At 38.3% G+C, this 20,464-nt stretch overlaps 1 protein-coding gene and 2 pseudogenes across 1 annotated transcript; 1 reads left to right on the forward strand and 2 right to left on the reverse strand.

Annotated features, from left to right (window-relative positions):
- Positions 1-20,464, forward strand: part of LOC125996148 (histone H4-like) — a 267,502-nt pseudogene that overhangs the window by 208,726 nt on the left and 38,312 nt on the right.
- On the reverse strand, positions 461-1,453 carry LOC125995874 (putative olfactory receptor 2B8; annotated as a pseudogene).
- LOC125995875 (putative olfactory receptor 2B8) lies at positions 7,397-8,344 on the reverse strand. The gene has a single exon (XM_049764835.1). The coding sequence runs from the start codon at positions 8,342-8,344 to the stop codon at positions 7,397-7,399; it is 948 nt and encodes a 315-aa protein (XP_049620792.1).

Consider the following 20,464-nt stretch of genomic DNA (forward strand, 5'->3'; position numbering starts at 1 on the left):
GGTCAAATCTTAGGCCTGAGCATGCAACAGAGAAGACAGTCCAGAGAGAAATGTGTGCTTCTGTGATATAGCGCCGTTCTTAGTGTGATTTTTCCTTCTTGTTGCAATGGAGTTCTTTCCTTAGAAAGAGTGCACGGCCGCGTAGCGAAGCGGAGCGGCCGTGCTCCTCTGAGCCTCTTTTTGCCCCACTCGCAAGAGTTTCACGCAAGAGGACAGTAGACAGACATAGACAGGTCACACTCACAGTCTTTCACAGTTGAGCCCCACTGGGCCGGTGTACTTTCGCGGATTTTCCCCGCCTGGTGTCACACACAGGGAGCCGGGTTTTGCAAAGCTTAGCCGGTTTTTATGCTCTCATGAGTAGATATTCTTGATAGACAACATATTGATCTAGTTTTTTGTGTGTCTAGAGTATAGAAAATGGTCAATATTTTAATGACAGTTCTACCTTCTTTCCCATTCAAAGTTCATTCAGTGTTTTCCAAGTACATCGTCTGAATTCACGATCCTTCCAAAGTACTTTCCTCATTGCTCCCTTCACATCCTTGTTCCACAGAGTATAGATCAGGGGATTCATCATGGAAGTAACAATACCATAAAAGAGAGCCATGTACTTGCCCTGGCCCTGAGAGTAGTTGTTGCTGGGCTGGAGATAAACATAAATGCCTGTGCCATAGAATAGAGACACCACAATGAGGTAGGAGCCACATGTCCCAAAGGCTTTTCTCTGCTTGGCTGCTGACTTGATTCTCAAGATGGCCTTCACGATGCAACCATAGGAGAACAGGATAAATGAAACAGGTCCAAGAAGAATAATGACACTGGCAAAAAAAAAAAAAAACAAAAAAAAAAACAAAAACATCTGAGACTCAAAACTACTGATGTCAACACAGGCAAGCTTGAGCAATGCAGGAATCTCACAACAAAAATGGTCTAATTCATTTCTCCCACAAAGTGGTAAAAGGAAGATGAGCACAGTCTCCACTAAGGAGATGAAAAGACCAAAGATCCAGGAGAATGAAGCTATTAGGGAGCAGAGACGGGGGTGCATGATGACCATGTAGTGGAGGGGCCTGCACACAGCAGCATAGCGGTCAAATGCCATGACTCCGAGGAGACACTCTGTGCAGCCCAACCCTAGAGACACAAACAACTGAGCCACACAGCCAGCAAAGGAGATGGACTTGTCAGCTCCACTGAGATTTACCAGGAACTATGGGACAGTGCTGGTGGTATAGCACAAATCCAGAAGACTTAGGTTGGAGAGGAAAAAGTACATTGGGGTGTGGAGTTTGGGATCCAGGTAGGACAGAGCAATGATGGTGGTGGTGCCCAGCAAAGTGAAGACATAGATCATTATCAGTAGCACAAAGAGGACTATTTCAAGTTGGGTCCTGTCTGAAAACCCCAGTAGGATGAACCCAGTGAAGGAACTTTCATTTTTCTGTTCCATCATGGGTTAATATATGTCTCCTGTTAACACAAATGATTTAACACTTATTGTATTGCTATAGCTTTTCATATGACTCAGTGGTAGAACACATATCTAGAATGGACATTTGAATATTTGGATATTGAATAATTGGACATTTGAATGGGTCACACATGTCCCTGCTCAACCAAAATTAGTGTGATTCGTACAACTAACAAATGGGGTTCTTCGTTTAAGTGAGTGGGCATAGTTTATCATGTCCAAAGTTTAAGTCTGTGTTTATAGATGACTATTCGAACAAAAAGTATACTCACTGTCATTGATGTATCCTACATAGTATGAATTGACAATCTCACAAATGATTATTATTACTGATAGTCAAATAAGAAAAATTGTGAAGTAAACACATGATTTTGTATTAAATGTAGGCGTAAAGTATCTATATAAGATTACATATTATAGGATTTAAAGACTCATAAGCATATCGACATTTTCAGAAAAAAAATGGAATAGGGAAAACCAAAAACAGAATTGGAAAAATTAAGAGATAGTTTGAGAGAGGTTTTTCATGTAAATATCTCATCATTTTACTAGGCTATTAGACATCTCGCTAATAATAGAAGATAATAAAGTATAGATAAAATATTTTACCTTTTCTTATTCAATATCAGACAAAAAAGCAACAGATGGTATGTGGAATCCATACAAAATAATGTACAAGTGATGTAGCACTAACAGGAGACACATATATTAAAGAGGGAACTGAGATATTTCAGAGAGTTCTGGTTTGGAGACAGAAGTATACAGTCTTCTGCATATGTTTAAGTCAAAAGAATGTAACTAAATAAAAAAAGGAGGGCCTTGCACAGAGCTCAGAATGAAGTCCCTCCTGAAAAAGAGCTTAATAGCTGCAATCTGATAATGCTGATATATAATTTTGGATTGATAAAAAATTGGGCAAATAAAAGGCTATTAAAATAGAATAAAATACGTGCCTAATATTATAAACATGTTTCCTAAAATACAATAATGTTAACAGTATTTTCAAAATTAGGCACTATTTTTTGCTTACAGAAGCTCTAGGGAAATATGGGATTTTGAGGATGGAACTTGGTCAATCTGTTGTAACTGTCTCTCTGGCCCTACACTGAAGAATATTTTACACAATAGAAAACACTGCTAGCTCAAAGATTACTTCATTAATGTTGTCTATGTTAATTTACTGCACCACACTTTGTTACTCTAAGTATATTTTTTTACCATGCAGCAAGACAATTTTCCTCTAGAAAGATTCAGATGGCAAAGATGAAGCTCACAAGACTGTTCCTTTATTATCTAGCAAACATTCAACTTAGCTGGGTTACTGGTTCTTCCTACTCTGCATTTATTCTCCTGAAACTATTTGACTCATACCAGGAAGTAATATTGAAAGAGAAGGAACACGGGGCCGGCGAGGTGGCGCTAGAGGTAAGGTGTCTGCCTTGCAAGCGCTAGCCAAGGAAGACCGCGGTTTTATCCCCCGGCATCCCATAGGGTCCCCCAAGCCAGGGGCAATTTCTGAGTGCTTAGCCAGGAGTAACCCCTGAGCATCAAACGGTGTGGGCCGAAAAAGAGAGAGAGAGAGAGAGAGAGAGAGAGAGAGAGAGAGAGAGAGAGAGAGAGAGAGAGAGAGAGAGAGAGAGAAGGAACAGTTCTTTTTTATTTTGTTTTGTTTTCTGGGGAGGGGAGTAACACCCAGCTGTGCTGAGAGTTTATTCTGGGCTTTGAACTCAGAGTCATGCTCAGGGAACCACATCAGGTATCTTGGATTGATCCAAGTGGACCCATAAAAGGCCACCACCTTACTCACTGTTTAATAGGTTTGGACCAGCAGTCTCACTACAGTTAAATAATTATGATTAGTTGACAATCATCAGCTATGTTTAAATAAGTATCAAGTGAATAAATGCTGTAGGAAAGAGAGGTCATTACTAGAGCTAAACAAATAATGATAACTAGGAATATTAACACGTTCAACACATGAAAAGGAAGAGAAGATGTTTTCTCTATAATAATAATAATAATATATTGCATCATTATTAAAATTATGCATAAATTATTCCTTTAGATACAAATATAAAAGTTTGAAAGGATAAAAGTGTAAATATGTAGAAAATTTGGTAAAATAAAAATAGATAGTACAAAAATAAAGATGACACTCATAACATTTTCTAGCCATAGAAGAAAATAATAGAAACTCATATCTCATGAGAATACAAGTTTACAAAAATATTTTAAAAATTCAAGTGAAAGATAATTTATCAAATAAAAAGACTAATGATATATCATGATAGAAGAATAGTTTTATCTGACACATTAAAATGTGCAATAATGATACAATAATCTAAATTTTTATAGAAAGCAAAAACAGGTAAAACTAGAGAAAATAACCTAAATAATAAAAGTTAAATAACCTATTATCTGCGATTAAGATAAAGTAGGCAAATTTATTTAACATGAACCTTTACTGGACCATTTATGAATGAAATCCTAGGAAAATTCTAGCAAAATTTCCAAATATAGCATTCAGTGCTATAATATATAGTTACTGTTTTAATATGTTTCTATTTATAAGACCAATGTGAACGCAGATATATTAGAATATCTCTTATGTAAGTCAAGGATCAATAAATGCAGAAAAATATAATCTATCACTACATCATAAATTAAAGTCCAAAGAAATGGGTAGTATCTTAGATCCCGTTTTATGAAATAAGAGAATGAAGAAAGACCTCAAGGCATGTTGTTTACTGAAGAAGTCTGCTCAAGATAAAGGTGGTGATAAAAGCCAAATAGGGCACTTTGGGTAAAAAGAAAAAATACATATGATCACAAAAGGGAAACAGCATGAGACTAACCTCATAAAGACCAGGAAGAACATTCTCTATCTGGACTCTCAGTGATGGCAGAAATCATGTATCTTCACTTCCAATATCATAGCTGTTATTCATATTCAATATATAATAGTGCGATACATCATATTCACAATAGCTTATGCTACCTGAGTATTTGCATTAAAAAACAAAGAACAGAAGTCTACTGTTACATCATTTAATTAATTTTTTCTTTTTGAACCCCCCTTTTAATTTTAATTCCTTTAAATTTAAGAAAGTAAAAAAGTGGGGCCGGGCAGTGGCGCTACAGGTAAGGTGCCTGCCTTGCCTGTGCTGACCTTGGACGGACCGCAGTTTGATCCCCCGGTGTCCCATATGGTCCCCCAAGCCAGGAGCAACCTCTGAGCACATAGCCAGGAGTAGTTCCTGAGCGTTTTTAGTTAGTTAGTGGTGTAAAAAATTAGTTAAAAAGGGGGAGTAATACAGCTTAGCCTATTTAAAGATCATAAAAAATAACTGCCTGCATCTAACTTTAATCTAAATCATGTTCTTGCCAATTTAATATGCTTTATTGTTTTCCATAGTTAATGTTTCCATTGGTATAATGTTCTACTGTGTGTTTTTATGTATTAAGCCTGTTTTTGAAAAGGTATGGTCTGTATGTATGCTTTTGTGCTTATGTGTAGGGAAGGTTAATAGGAACAGAAAGTTCCCCCAAAATAGTTTAAAAGTATAGGAACATGAAAGTTCCGGGATAGTGCTTGGTAAAAAGCATTAAGAGAATTTTAAGTTACAAATGTATGGTGTATTTTGCAGAAATGTTATTTTTAAAATAGGCTTATATATTGATTTTACACTTTAAATATTGTTGCTATGGAAATATTACCCACCTTTGGCTATAGGTGAAAGCCACATAACTTATGCCTTTTGTCTTTATGTAAAAAAGGGGGGGCAGATGTGGCCCTATCCCCCCATTCTAACTGGGTAACTTGATCTTACCTGCAAGACCCCGCCCATTCCTGGGAGGAGTCTTGAAAAGGTGAGATAAGGCTTTGACCAGAGAGGATTAAGGTCTTTTTGGTCTTTTGCCAAGATGGAGGTTGGAGGTGACATGGATGAATGAAGTAAGATGCAGGGCTAGCTAAGAATGGCATGCGTAAATGGTTAGCAGCCACATCTGTTGGCTAGGGCTGAATAAAGATGTTATCTCTCTGGAAGCCTGCCTGTGAGTGAGTTCAATACCCATCATTTTCCTGGAGCTAGACTCGCCAATTAATGGGGGATGGAGCCACGTGGCCGGGGCCTAAGGACAAAGGCCTCCATCCACCATCCAAGGCCATCCTAAGGGCTGTAACTCTACAACACTGACAGAACTTAACAAGAAAAACACATCTAACCCCATCAAAAAATGGGGAGAAGAAATGAACAATTTATCAAAAAAGAAATGCAAATGGCCAAAAGGCATATGAAAAAAATGCTCCACATCACTAATCATCAGGAGATGCAAATCAAAACAACAATGAGGTACCATCTCACACCACAGAACAAGAACAACCAGTGCTGATGGGAATGTGGAGAGAAAGGAATTCTCATTCACTGCTGGTGGAAATGTCATCTAGTCCAGCCCTTATGGAGAACAATGTAGAGATTTCTCAAAAAACTGGAAATTGAGCTCCCATATGATCTATTTATATCACTCCTAGGGATATACCCTAGGAACACAAAAATAGAATTCAAAAATTCCTTCTTTACACCTATATTCATTGCAGCGCTATTTACAATAGCCAAACTCTGGAAACAACCAAGATTCCCTTCAACAAATGAATGACTAAAGAAAATGCTACATATACACAATAGAATATTATGCAGCCATCAGGAGACATGAAGTCATGACATTTTCCTATACACGGATGTACATGAAATCTATTATGTTGAGTGAAATAAGTCAGATAGACACAGAGTATGGGTTTTAAGAGAAATAAAAGATTAAAATAATTCCCAGAGATGAGGGCCAGAAGGACCATCTCAAGATATGAAGTTCACCACAAAGAGTGGTGAGTACAGTTAGAAAATTAACTACACTGAGAACTATCATAAAGTCAGTAAGTGAAGGATGTCTCGAATACAGGCAGAGTTGGAGGAGAGGAGTGATGGGGAGGAGTTGTGGGCATTGGTGATGGGTAGGCTGCACTGGTGAAAGGGGTGTTCTTTTTATGGCTGAAACCCAATTACAATCATTTTTGTAATTACGGTGTTTAAATATATTATTATTATTATTATTAAAATAAAAAATAATTCTGTGCTTGGGTTTGAACCCAGGGCTCCTGTCATGTGGATCATTCCAGGTTCAACCTCAAGAGTCATTTAAAAAGAAAAAATATGGCTGTCAATGTTAAAGTAAACAATTATCTATTTCACACTACTGTTCCTCTAGTTATGTATTAAAATTGCAACCCCCACAAAAAAAAAAAAACACTACCAGCGATATTACAATGGAAGGTACCATTGTTGTTGGCAGGACTCAGTGATTCCATGTACTCTGTTATACAAAATTATTACTAAGTTTTATCACTGTCATAAAAAGAGACCTAATTTATGAATGGATTGATTGAGATTCATTGCAGGAAACCGTTTCCTTGTATTTTCAGAAAATAAGCAAATCATTCTGTGAAAAAAATTTAAACTTAGCCAACATTTATTTATGTAGAAGTCATGATCAAATAATACAAGATTAATATTTAATGCAGCATTTTAATGGTTCATACTCTTAGTTGTGCCTTACAATACGAAAATAATGTCCTCTTGCAAGTAGAAATAAAATAATAAAAAGAAATAAAATAATAATCCCCAAAGATAAAAATATATAAAAATAAAGATAATGCCGTTTAAAAGAATAAATATAATAACAATTATTATAGTCTAGTCTGTTCGAAACTGAAATAAATCCATGAGCTTACATTTTTTTTATTTTAATTTTACAAGTAGACCACAAAAAAGGGAATGCCATTGACAGTGGAATTTGGGGGTGATGTATAAAGATACACATCTTAAAGACTCTGGCATGCAGAACCCTTCCTTTAAAGTGTCTTTCTCACACAGTCATCAAACCATAGACTTTCCCAAAAACTTTCCTCATTGCTCCCTTCACATCCTTGTTCCGCAGGGTATAGATCAGGGGATTCATCATGGGGGTAACAACACCATAAAAGAGAGTAGTGAACTTGCCCTGGTCCTGTGAATAGTTGTTACTGGGCTGGAGATAAGCATAGATGGCTGTGCCATAGAACAGAGACACCACAATGAAGTGGGAGCCACATGTCCCAAAGGCTTTTCGCTTCCCTGCTGCAGACTTGATTCTCAAGATGGCCCTCACGATCCGACCATAGGAGAACAGGACTAATGAAACAGGTATAACAAGAACAACAGCACTGGCAAAAAAAATCTCAGACTCCGTACTACTGGTGTCAACACAGGCAAGCTTGATAATTGCAGGGAGCTCACAAAGGAAATGGTCTAATTTGTTTCTTCCACACCGTGGCAAAAGGAAGATGATCACAGTCAGCACTAAGGAGATGGAAAGACCAGAGATCCAGGAAAACGAAGCCATCAGGAAGCAGAGATGGGGGTGCATGATGACAGTGTAGTGGAGAGGCCTGCACACAGCAGCATAGCGGTCAAATGCCATGACTCCTAAGAGCATGCATTCTGTGCCTCCCAAGCCTGAAAAGATGTACATTTGAAACACACAGCCAGCAAAGGAGATAGATTTGTCTGCACCATTGACATTAACCAGGAACTGAGGAACTGAGCTGGTGGTATAACACATGTCCAGAAAGCTTAGATTGGAGAGGAAAAAATACATTGGAGTGTGGAGATTGGGATCCAGGTAGGACAGTGCAATGATGGTGGTGTTGCCCAGCAAAGTGAACATATAGAGGATTAACAGTACTATAAAGAGGATTCGTTCCAGTTGGGGCCTGTCCGAGAACCCCAGTAGGATAAACCCAGTGAAGGAACTTCCATTCTTCTGTTCCATCATTTGTCACTTTGTGTCTCCTGTCAAGATAAAGTATTTGACAATTTTTTCTATGTTTATTTTTTATAATATCTTTATTTAAACATCGTGGTTACAAACATGAGTGTAGTTTGGTTTCAATCACGAAAAGAATCTTCAGGACTGAGAATGTAGCCTCAGGAACAAAGCATATAACCAGCATATGCAATGCCCTGGGTTTCGATTTCTGGCACACATTGCCAACCATTACCAGTTTAACCCCCTAAATGAAAACAAGAAGAGATAATCTCCAATAAAAGTGAGGAGGGTCATCTATCATGAAAAAAAAAAGTTTTGGCCCTGGGACAATAGTACAGTGGACAGGGCAGTCACCATGCATGTGGATGACTCAGATTTGATTCACAGAACCCTATGGTCCCCCAAGCCCAACAGCATCTCATAGGGTTTCCCAACGCCCCCAAAGATCCTTTAATGCAGAGCCAAGAATAAAATCAGAGCACATCCAGAGCACGGTGTGGACCATCTCTATTTAACTATCTATATGAATTAGTGAGAAGTTAGTATAAGTGGCATATTATATCAATTTAGTTCTGCTTTATCCAAGAAGTATAATCATTGGCATTTCATATAAAATTTAAACAGTAGAATTTTTTTTATAAAATACATTACATGGAATACCTTTTAGATTGAGGAAATAGAATGTAATCTCCATATGTCTATTTTAAAGACAATAAAAATGATAAGAAAATGCAAAGCAATTTCTGAAAAAAAATAAGAAACAGAGATAAGGGAGATTTGAATATTTTTCTTACAATTCTCACAAGCAAATAAAAAGGTAGAATTTATTTTAAAATAAAATAAACATTTTAAATATTCATTTAAAACTCACAAATTCATAACCTAGAGTATACTCACACAGGAGTTAAATTCCATTACAGAATATCCCTGGAAATATTTTGCACCTGTAAGAAAATATTAAATCATGCATGGAGTTTACTGCAAAGTATATCAAACTGGAGGGTGTCATGTTAAGCAAAATAATGCAAAGAGAGAAAAACAAATAGCCAGCTGATCTCACTCATTTGTAAAACATAGACAAAGCATGTGGACTGACAGTACTGAACCACGACAAACTCTTGGACTGAGCAGACTCAGTCACTGGGGTAGAGAAGAACACAAGAAGTGGCTTAGAAACATTGATGGAGGATGTGGGCACTTTGATGAGGATCTAAGTAATATTATATCTTGAATTTTCTCTTAAAGCCATAAATTTCAACAGTATTTTAACTATCCAACCGCTGATAATAATTTTTTTTTTGTTTATTTGAGCCATTTGATGCTAAGAGGTTACTCCTGGCTATGAGCTCAGAAATCAGCTCTGGCTTGTGGAGACCATATGGGACACTGGGGGATTGAACCATGGTAAGTCCTAGGCTAGCTCTTGCAAGGCAGATACCTTACCTCTAGTGCCACCTCTCTGGCCCCTGCTAATAATACACTTTAACATATATGTCTATAACTAATAATGTCATATGCATAACTTTAACATTTTCCTCTTTGCTCCATCTAGTCCACTATGTTTTTACTGCTTCCCAGATATTCTTATAGTATTTGTAAGTAAATGACTTAGTTGTAAATGTAAATACTATAAGTTCTTATAATATTTGTAAGTAAATTTGTAAATATTCAAACAGAACCTGAAAATATTTCCATAGTTAATAATTACAGTCACCATTGCCCACAAGATGCCTGAATCTACCATAGAAATTTAGGGAAAACTCTTAATATTCATGAACTTTACAGAGTTGTTTTAAAAAATAACTCCAGGGGCAGGAGAGATAGCATGGAGGTAAGACATTTACCTTTCATGCAGAAGGTCATTGGTTCGAATCCCGGTGTCGCATATGGTCCCCTGAGCCTTCCAGGAGTGATTTCTGAGCTTGGAGCCAAGAGTAACCCCTGAGCATTGCCAGGTGTGACCCAAGAAAACCAAAAACAAACAAAAAAATAACTCCAATATCCAGTAACTAACACTTACTTTTTTTTCTGATTTTCTTTTCATGGAGACTTATAGCAGGTTACTAATAGGAATTTTTGATAAAGGTGAGATTAGAGCCTAGGAAAATGTTATCAATGTAACTATGTCTTGATTTATCCATATGTGTGATCTAGGTTGAAAAATTGGTTATCCAATATACTTCAAGGGTGGAGAAACCCTGTATCTCTTAGGCCGAGGGAATTCCTTTTCGAATGACCCCATTATTTATTGTGCCTGTGCAGGAGAAAAGAAAAAAGAAAAAAAGGCAAAAAGCATAAAACAATTTCTTTTTTAGTTATTTATCTAGTTTTTGTCGATTTCTTTGTTTTGGTGTGGTTATTGAAGTTGTTGTCTCCATTTATATTTGTTTTTCTTTCTTCTTTTCTTTTCTTCTTTTGTGTGCTCTGCCATATTTTTTACCTCAAGATCATAGCCTTTATGTGGTGTTTATCTTTATTGTTGGAGTGCTCACTGGATATTTTACTTGACACTTCTTTTTGTACTGTTGTGGTGTTTCACCCTTCTTTTCCCCTTCGTCTCTCAAACCTAGGATGAGTCTCCAGAAGGACTCAGCCCATTTTTGGCATATTTGATTTTTTTTTTTACGCAGTTTAGTACCTTTCTCTTCTTCAAACAAAACCACATAACTTGAACTATCTAGTCCTGCCTCCCAATTAGAGTGGGAAATAATGGAGGTACCAAGACCAAACAAGTGTAGAACCTCTAAGTAGTAAGCTAGGCACAGAGGGGACCACTTATACTAGCAGTCCCGGGGATGAGGGAGGAGGATATGGGAGGTAGTACGGGAGCTAAGGTGGAGGGAGGACAATTCGGTGATGGGAACTCCCCTGTTTTTATGTTAATATGAACCTAAAATATTATCATCAATGATATGTAAGTCACTATGATTAAAATAAATATATTAAAAAAGAAAGATTGGTCATCACTTTGCTCTAATGATTCAGCAGATAAATGTACATAGATAAAAAAAGATACACTATCAAATCAATGGCAACTCAAAGATATATAAGTAAAAGTTAAAGGAAACATGAAGAAATGAATATCTGTAAGATATTTTATCTGTATAAAATATCATTAAAAAAAGACATCCCCCAATATTAGTGAATTTCCTATATGTCTCTTTCTGGGAATTCTGTATAAGAGTTGTTATACAGTCTAGTATTCTCATAGTGTTATGAGTGAAGTAATTTTTAATTATTCAAAGGATAATTAAAATATGAATCAGGTCTGGGTATAGCTCATTGGTATGTAAAAATTGTGTAATATTTACAAACCTGAATGTTAAAAAGCTCTAAATATAAAAAGTTAAGGTGAAATAAGCAATTAGTGGTAAGAGCATATTTAGAAAGTTTTCAGTTACTGACATGTTCTTCTCAAATAATTTAGTTACAAGGGAAATAAACCACCAAAATCAATAATTTGTTGTATATACATACATAATAGAAGGTAGTACAACATATCAGTTCAACAGATATAACTATAATGAAATTCACAATTGTATAAAGACAAAAAAATTGTCTATCTAGCCAGAATAACAAATACTGTTTATTGTATATTCCATGAATCTTAAGGAGCAGTGACTCCCTACAAAGATTTCAGAATCCTCATAACCATGAGGTGCCCTTTCACCTGCAAGCTACATTCTAAGAAAAGGTGTATCTGTGACCCTAACATATAATATCCACATGACAGTGTTTGTAGGGTACATAATTCAGAGAACATGAACTAGTTGCTAAAATCATTGACCAGGGTGTGCATGGATGATAGAATGGAACTTAATCTACATTACACTTCACAGCAATGTCACCCCATATCAGTATGTCTTTTGCCTAACCCACCAGGCTCTCAGACATTCATATCACCATTTCTCTTCCTTTTTCTCTTAGAATTAACATTTTCACTCAGATGAAGATAAATCATTTTTTGTTTACTAATACATTCAAATCATAAATGGATTGATACACTATCCTGAGAATAGAACTTCCTCATTGTAAATTTTGCCCTAACATTTTAAAGACCCCATAGATGTTTTAAGTAGTTCTGCACCTCTTTATGAGGAGAAACAAACATTTAAAAACTACATCAATTGGGCCAGAGCAATAGCACAGTGGTAGTGCATTTGCCTTGCACACACAACCGAACCAGGACAAATCTGAATTGATCCACGGTATTCCATATGGTCCCCAAAGCCTCCAGGAATGATTTCTGAGTGCGAATCCAGGAGTAACTCCCAAGAGCCCCCGGATATGGCCCCAGAAAAACAAAACAAAACTACATCTAATAAGATTTAGATGGGCTAAAGGGACTTTGGGGAAGGAACTCGACAATGATGAGTTTGTGGGGTAGATTCTGACACATGATCAGAAAACAGTATAACAGCACTGTGAGCTCAGACAGTGATTTCAATGCCATAACAATCTCAATAAAAAAATTGAATGGTTTAAATGTTAAAAATTTACAGATACTAATAATAAAATTCAAGGCAGAATAAATATTAGCACAAATAAATATTTGTGTCCAAAATCACAGAGAATAAGAAATTGGAGAAAGAATAGAAAAATATGGTCTAATACTTGGATATTTAATTTTAAAACATACTGTTGTTCTATCTAAGCATATTTTATAATATGTAAATAGGTTATATTTAATTCATTTCCAAATTCTTATAGAGATGTTTAATAAATATAGAGGATAAAATCTCTCAGAACAATAGCTAACTTCTAAGAGGAATAATCTTATTTAGCTCTGAAACTTGAAGGATATCTGTTATTTGTTAAATTTGCTAGTAGACATATGCAAACTATTGTGGGCATTGACTTAAACACAGGCCTTACTAAAAATAAAACTAAATGATTTCTAATTTCTTATGTCTATTTCTAAATTATCATTGAGACTGAGTCCCATACCATTCACTCATATATGTTCACCTTTTCTATAAATCATAAACCCTTTTCCTACCTCGTTTCCAAATATATATCCTTCATGTAGAGTAACGCAGTTTAGATATGTAAAATCAGGTATCAGGCTATACAGAGTGGAAAGATTAATTATACCAGCACTGGGTAATCCAGAAACTTTCTTAAGCGGCCACCTTCTCTGGCACACTTCCCATATCTTCACATGGTTCTAGAGATCTGCATTCTGCTTTCAGGTGGACTGAGATGTAAAAGACTGTGTCAAGCTATCAGTAAAATTGCTCCAAACAATGTCTGTATGACAGAGACATCCTTATGGGCAGCCAGAAAAGGTGATATGAAACTGCACCAGGAATGGGCTACTCAGGACAAGAACCAAGCCTATTTACCAATGGGAAGGCTTGAGGGATTTATCTCCTGTACTGTTAATTAACTGAGGTTACCCAATTGTCCAGAGATAATCCTCAGGGGCAGTGACTATCAAAGAGATGCCAGAAGATAACTAATCAATCTCCCTCTTCTACAATTTTGTATATTTCACAAAATATAGATAACTCCCTAAACATGCCATAAGTCTCAACTCTGAAAAATTTCATTGTCTTCTTTAAAGATTCAATTTTTTCTCACAGTTAAAAAAATAGTCTAAATAATACTGTAAATATATAATAATAATAATTATAAACTACTCCTTAAATTTAACCATAAATGAATTTTTCACCTACTTTAACCAGATCCAACTTATAATGAATCACGTCACTGATTAATTTCCAGTCTTTTGGGGTCCAGGAGGGTAGTTCAAATGGTAGGGGTACATGCTTTGTATGTGAACAGCCCATAATTGATCCCTGTCACAGACTTGTCATGGTCCCCCCAGGCACCACCTTGAATGACCCCTGAACAGGGAGCCAAGAGCAGTCCCAGAGTATTTCCCAAGTAGCCTGTGAACACAACTTGATATAGTCCCAAAACAAAATAAAAACACAAAAAATTTCCATTCTCTCACAAGCCATCTTCCCATATGTCCTCAAATACTAGATCTCTTTAGAACTTTCAGTCAGTAAAACTGTCATACTAAAAATTATTAGAATTCTATTACCTTTGTGCTAGCTATATCCTACCATAAAATTTATTAAAATAATAATTATAAATCATTATTAATTCTAGGAGATCAATATTGCTCAGTATGCAGAATGAGTCGTGAATTAGAGACCTGATAATAACTAGTAAAAATAATAATAACAGCAGCAATAGCAACAACAACAAGAAGGTCTTGTGGGAGGGGCAAAGAAGAATACAACAGAAACAATACTTGCCTTGCATGTGGCCAACCCAGGTTTGATCCTGGACATCCTGAGTCCTCCAAGCGTAATTCCTGTGTGAGGCAAGAAATAACCCCTCAGGATTTGTGATTGTGATCTAAAAACAACCATGCGCCCAAAATAGATAATAATATAATAAAATTGAAGTCTTATAACAGTAAAGCAAATTCTCTGAGTTGCATCCCTAGACCCCATTGTTTTTGGCTCTGCCTGACGTGATTATTGGGAATAGAATTCTAAGTTGAAAGTTCCTTTCTTTCAGCATTTCAAAAATGTGCTACAATTGGGTATGAATCAATGTGTCCTTCTCACCCAGAGTCAGACACAGGAGGACTATCACATCTGCCTCACCACTTACAGCAACACCAAGTTGGAACCCCCTGCCTTACACTGAGCAAATGTGTTAACCCGATAAATGTTCTTCTTCCAATCACACAAAGAAGTTTTACAAAAGAGTGATCAATAGAAACTTAGAGCTCCAAAGAAGAAAAGTCTCAAGTACGTAACTTTACATATAGGGGGCCAAAGCAATAAGACAACAAATATGACACGTGCCTTATATGTTGTCAACCCTGGTTTGATTCCCAATATCCCATATGGTCCCCCTGAGCACTAGCAGAGATAATACCTGAGCATAGAACAAGGAATAACCAATAAGTGTCTCTAAGCGTGGGATGAGGGAATGGTGACACCCATAAAAGAGACATTTATTTGTCTATCCCATATAGTTTTGAAAGGTCCGGAAGTCCTAATTTAGTTACCCGGCGCAGAGAAATGAAGAGGCTTATGAGTTCCAGCAGATGCTTTGAAAAGTGCTTTAATACTGACCATTATGAATGGCCAGGGTCTATGGATTCCCAGCAGAACCAAAGACCACATGTTTCCCTGATCACCCCCTTATATAGGATGGGAAGTGGGAGAGGAAGGAGAGTCCTTGAGGGCTGGACTTCCGCCAGGACAACACCAATGATTCGTGAGGTGGGGGTAGAGGTGGGGCCGAGGCAGTGACGACTTCCTTAAGGGGCGGAACACCCGCCAAGGTTGGGGGGGGGGGCTGATTTCCCTTTTCAATCCCCACTTCTTGTACTGGAGGCTTCTAATCCTAGAAGCCAATGTGATTTGGGGCCTTTACTTTCTGATATTACTGGTCATAATTATTTGCATGAGCTAACCCTGCATGGGCCAATGGCTACCAGAAGTAAAAAGGCTTAGGAGGGGCCCCAGTAGGGGTATTAGATAGGGGAGAATTCCATTTCATAAAGACCATAAGGGACCATTTAATAGCTTTTTATCTTGGCCAGCTACTCTTGATGGTGCTTGATTCTGTTTTACACATTTGAAATTAACTTTTGTGAGAGTTTGTTATTTTTGTTTAGCCCCGCTAGTTCTGCTAGCCCTGCTCCCCCAGTTACCAATTTACCTGCTACTTTTGAGCACTAATGCTGGGATGTATAAGCCAAATTTTTACCACACATTTATACCCGTTCCGGAGGTAAATACCCTGGGCTAGAGGGAGCAGGCAGGACTTCTGAGCACTGAGTACCTCCTACCTGACCCAGGTTTACAGATTTGGTGCTGTTATGAATAGCAAACAGAAGATTTAAAGCTAAACAGGACTACCTTTTGACATAAGTACAGCTAGAAGAAGCAAAGGTTAGATTACCTAGTTAGACAGGGACAGCCAGAGGCCAATTTTTCCCCCCACCCCCAAGAGGGAGGCAAAGGCTGAGGTTTTGCTTTACACCCCCATTTCGGCTTCCCCACCACCACATGGGAAGGAGTAGGGGACCGGAGGTAAGCGGTTCTAGTTTTACACAAGCCTACTATTGATTTGATGCCCCCACCCTTCAGTCACAGGGGTTTCCATATAGTCTTTTCACCAGTTCATCTGGGTGCATGACCTGATTAAGCCCTTTTTTAGCAAGTGCCAGGGAGAGCATTGCCAGAGTCAGTGAGTGCATTAGGGCTGAAGTGTGCCCGCCGGACCCGTATCTTGAGGGGATTCTCAGTGTGCTCCACTTTCCAGGTTTTAGATGGAAGGCGTGAACCCAGGAAGCATGCAGTTCACCTTGACAGCAGTTCTTTCCACATAGGCTCTAGTGTTTGCGAGCGGTACCGATTTACTAGATTTACTAGGACCTGGTCTCTCGGCTTCTGGGGCTTATATGCCTGTTTGAGTCCCTTTCAGACTTGGCTTTGTAGGGGGCATCGATGGCGGCCGGCCGAGCTGCTAGGAGAGTGGAAGGGGGGAGAGAAAAACATTATAAGACTCAGAAAACATTTGCACTGGGCGGGGCCCCATATGGTTGCTTTTTTTTCATAGGCTGTGAATTTCACAACGAAAATAAGGAGGTTTCTGCTGACACCATTTCTGCAACTTAAACAGCTGTTGGGGTAGAAAGCCCTAAACTCCAGTTGCCTTTTCTGCACTGGGTTAGACAGAGATGAAGAAATTTTATTTTTATTAATGACTGTTTTACTTTTTAACATTACCAAGAGAAACATAATTTTTGCTACCTGCTTTAACCTCTGGGATAGATAGGCATAATGTTATTCTTAGTAGTTAACTTGGCTTATTAATTCCTGTGGCCTTTCTTTTCCCCTTATTTCCCTTATAGCTTTTTCTGATGACCATTTTGCTTTAGAGATTTCATCACCCTAGAAGTTATTAGAGGGAACGTGGTCGAAGATCAATCTTCTGTAGCTACTTCAGGCTGACAGGGGACTGCAGTTTCAATTTCTAGATAGGGTGAAATCTCATATTTTTCTAAAGGAGCAGTTAACTGGTTCACTTTTGCAGTTTTAACACCTGAAAAGGATCAGATCAATTATACAGGGGAATATTACTTAACCCACTCAGGCCTTGGAGCAGTAAATAGCACAACTTGAATGGCACAGCTGTTCTTATTGTCTGTAATGATAGCACAAATTAATCAACAGAAAACAAAGCATTTTAGCATTATGAATAAACAGTTTTGAGTTACTTCAGTTAGACTAACATTCGCATTTACAACTAGTAAGAGCATTTTTGCATAAGTTACTTCAAAGAAGTAGGTTTTAAGTTAGGCCCACTAGAATTTTAATTAGCTACCAAAAATGGTTTTTCTCTCCACCTTTACCTTGTACCTTACCAGGTATTTGAATAACTTGGCTTTTTCCTTTGCACATATACAGCACTGTTGGAGAAATCTCCATCTGGGGCACCCCCATTACTTACAGAGCTTTTCTGAGGATAGGTTGTGGACACTGCAGGTTTTTCACAGTCACTCAGGTTTGGCTAATGAGTTGGTTGGTTCAGCATGAGGTTCTTCTGGCTGGGCATCTCACCCTCTGCAGGAATTTTTAGAGGTGACTTGTCTGTTCCACTCCTCTCCAGGTTTGGAAGAGACTGACCTCGAATTCTCTTCTTCTGAGATTGAGGGGGAGAGCAGGGCCCACAGGCTGTGATGATCTTCTAGGAAAATCTTCAATTTCCTTACTCAGGCCATTTATTTCAGTCTCTCGCCGGTCTTTTCAGCCAAATGCTTGAGGATGCCTGCTTGCCACACCACCTTAACTCCAATTATTCCTCTGAAAGAGGGCTTTGGGGTCCCTTCACTAATTTTTTTTGATTTTCTGTTTGCATGAGGACTACTCCTCATGCAGAGAGAAAAGCCATCTGCTTGTATCTTGTGCAAAGCAACATGATGCCATGATATAAATGGTACTAAAAGGTTCTGGGAGAAGAGAAAAAGCAAATATTACTTAAATTACTTAGATAATTTTAGAATCTTTTTTTAACAACGAAATATTTTATACATTTTTAAAACCATGACCAATTTTATAAAACCTTCTGTGATACAAATATTAATGTTCTTCGTAACATATAATGAAAAATTGCAAAATAATATTTTAATTATGCTTGATTTTAAATATAGAAATTCACTTAGTTTTCTAAACAGAAAACACCAGCAATTGAAACACCAGCAATTTACGTTACACAAATTAATGTTGAAAACCAGAAAGAATGAATGCTTACTACTTTTGGTAGAACATGCTTAAAAACACTTACACTCTTTTTTTTAACCTAGAGACATATTAATAATTATTTAGCTTGATTATGCAGATTTTTTATTACACATTTTTAATTTTTTACACCACTTTCCTTTCTGCATGCAAGGCAAACGCCCTACCATTTGGCTCCTTCTCTTTTCCTTCCCTTTTTTTTTTTTTTTAAAAAAAAAAAAACTTCTTCACTCATTCTTTAGCAGTGGTTCCGCTGCTAAAAATCTTCACGTGCACCGAAAAACAAACAAACAAAAATAACAACAGTAATCTGCAACATCCTCTTATATTTTTTTAAAAAAAAAAAACTTTAAGTTAGAAATTTAAAGGCTCAAAGTTTTTTTTCCTGACTTTCAAACCATTAGCTAGATTTTTTTTTGATATGTAAATGATCTACATTCCCCAGCCAGGTGAGGGTGAGGCTGGGAGGACAATGGTTTGCCCTGGGGCTTAGTGAATTTCTTCAGTCTGGAGTTTAAAAGCACTTATTTTTTTTTTCTTCAGCTAGAACAAAAGCGGCAGTTGCTCTTTTTGGCCTGAACACATGGCAGGATAATTGGGGATGGCAAAGTTCAGAAATTCTCCAGGGAAAATTTGTCCCTGATGGCCATTTGAGAAATCTGGGATTTGCAATCTCCAACACCCTCCGCCATGTTCCTAGCGTGGCCCTTGCACGCGCCCGCTTCCTGGTTGGGTGGGGAGCGGGTTAGGCGGGTTTCGGGCGCCCTCTCGCAGCGCCACGGGCGGCGGGGGTCGCGCGTCCCGTGGTTAGACCAAAGAAAAAAAACATAGAACACACAGACAAAAACAAACAGACAAACAGTGGCGCCACATGGAAACAACCCAAACAAATGCGTTCAAGTAATCTTTTCCCAAAGTTCTAGTGTCAGAGTAAGTGGGGTGGATTGAATTTGTCTCATCAAACTTGTAGAATCGCCAGGAAGGCGGACAGGCAAAGGAGGCAGTCAGAGGGGAGTCAAACGAACATCCAGAGACACAACTGTAAAATTCACAGATTCCTAGACAGACGGCTATGCTAATAACAACCAAGTTTTTGAGCTCCACAAATCACAGGCAGACAACCTCCTAGCAGCAGCGGGAACGTCTTCCCGCCGCTCTTACTGAACCCCTGGGGTACCACCAGGGTTGTGATCTAAGCAGCCAAAGCTCGTCAACTTTTCCTGCCCACCTGGTATACGCGTCAGGTGGAGGACCACACACACCTGGAAACACATCAGGTGGAAGATCCCTTAGTCACCCGGGGGGACTCTAACCCCCCTCCGGGGGGACTCTAACCCCCCTATGAAACAAAGTCTGCTTCTACTCGGTTTCCACATCGAGCAAAGAGCTCATAACATTAGCCAAGCCACCACAAAGTCAGCTTTCCGCTGGTCACAGAATACAACATAATCTCAGACTAAGACAGACACGAAGCAAAGCACGCGCGCACACACACACACACACACACACACACACACACATCAGAACTCACCAGACACCTGTTCATAGCTCTCTGTGCCGGGCAGAATTGAGGACTCCTGGCTGGCTCGCCAAACTGAAAGGTCCGGAAGTCCTAATTTAGTTACCCGGCGCAGAGAAATGAAGAGGCTTATGAGTTCCAGCAGATGCTTTGAAAAGTGCTTTAATACTGACCATTATGAATGGCCAGGGTCTATGGATTCCCAGCAGAACCAAAGACCACGTGTTTCCCTGATCACCCCCTTATATAGGATGGGAAGTGGGAGGGGAAGGAGAGTCCTTGAGGGCTGGACTTCCGCCAGGACAACACCAATGATTCGTGAGGTGG

The sequence above is a fragment of the Suncus etruscus genome, chromosome 18, assembly GCF_024139225.1.
Source record: "Suncus etruscus isolate mSunEtr1 chromosome 18, mSunEtr1.pri.cur, whole genome shotgun sequence".
In the NCBI taxonomy this organism is placed as follows: Eukaryota; Metazoa; Chordata; class Mammalia; order Eulipotyphla; family Soricidae; genus Suncus; species Suncus etruscus.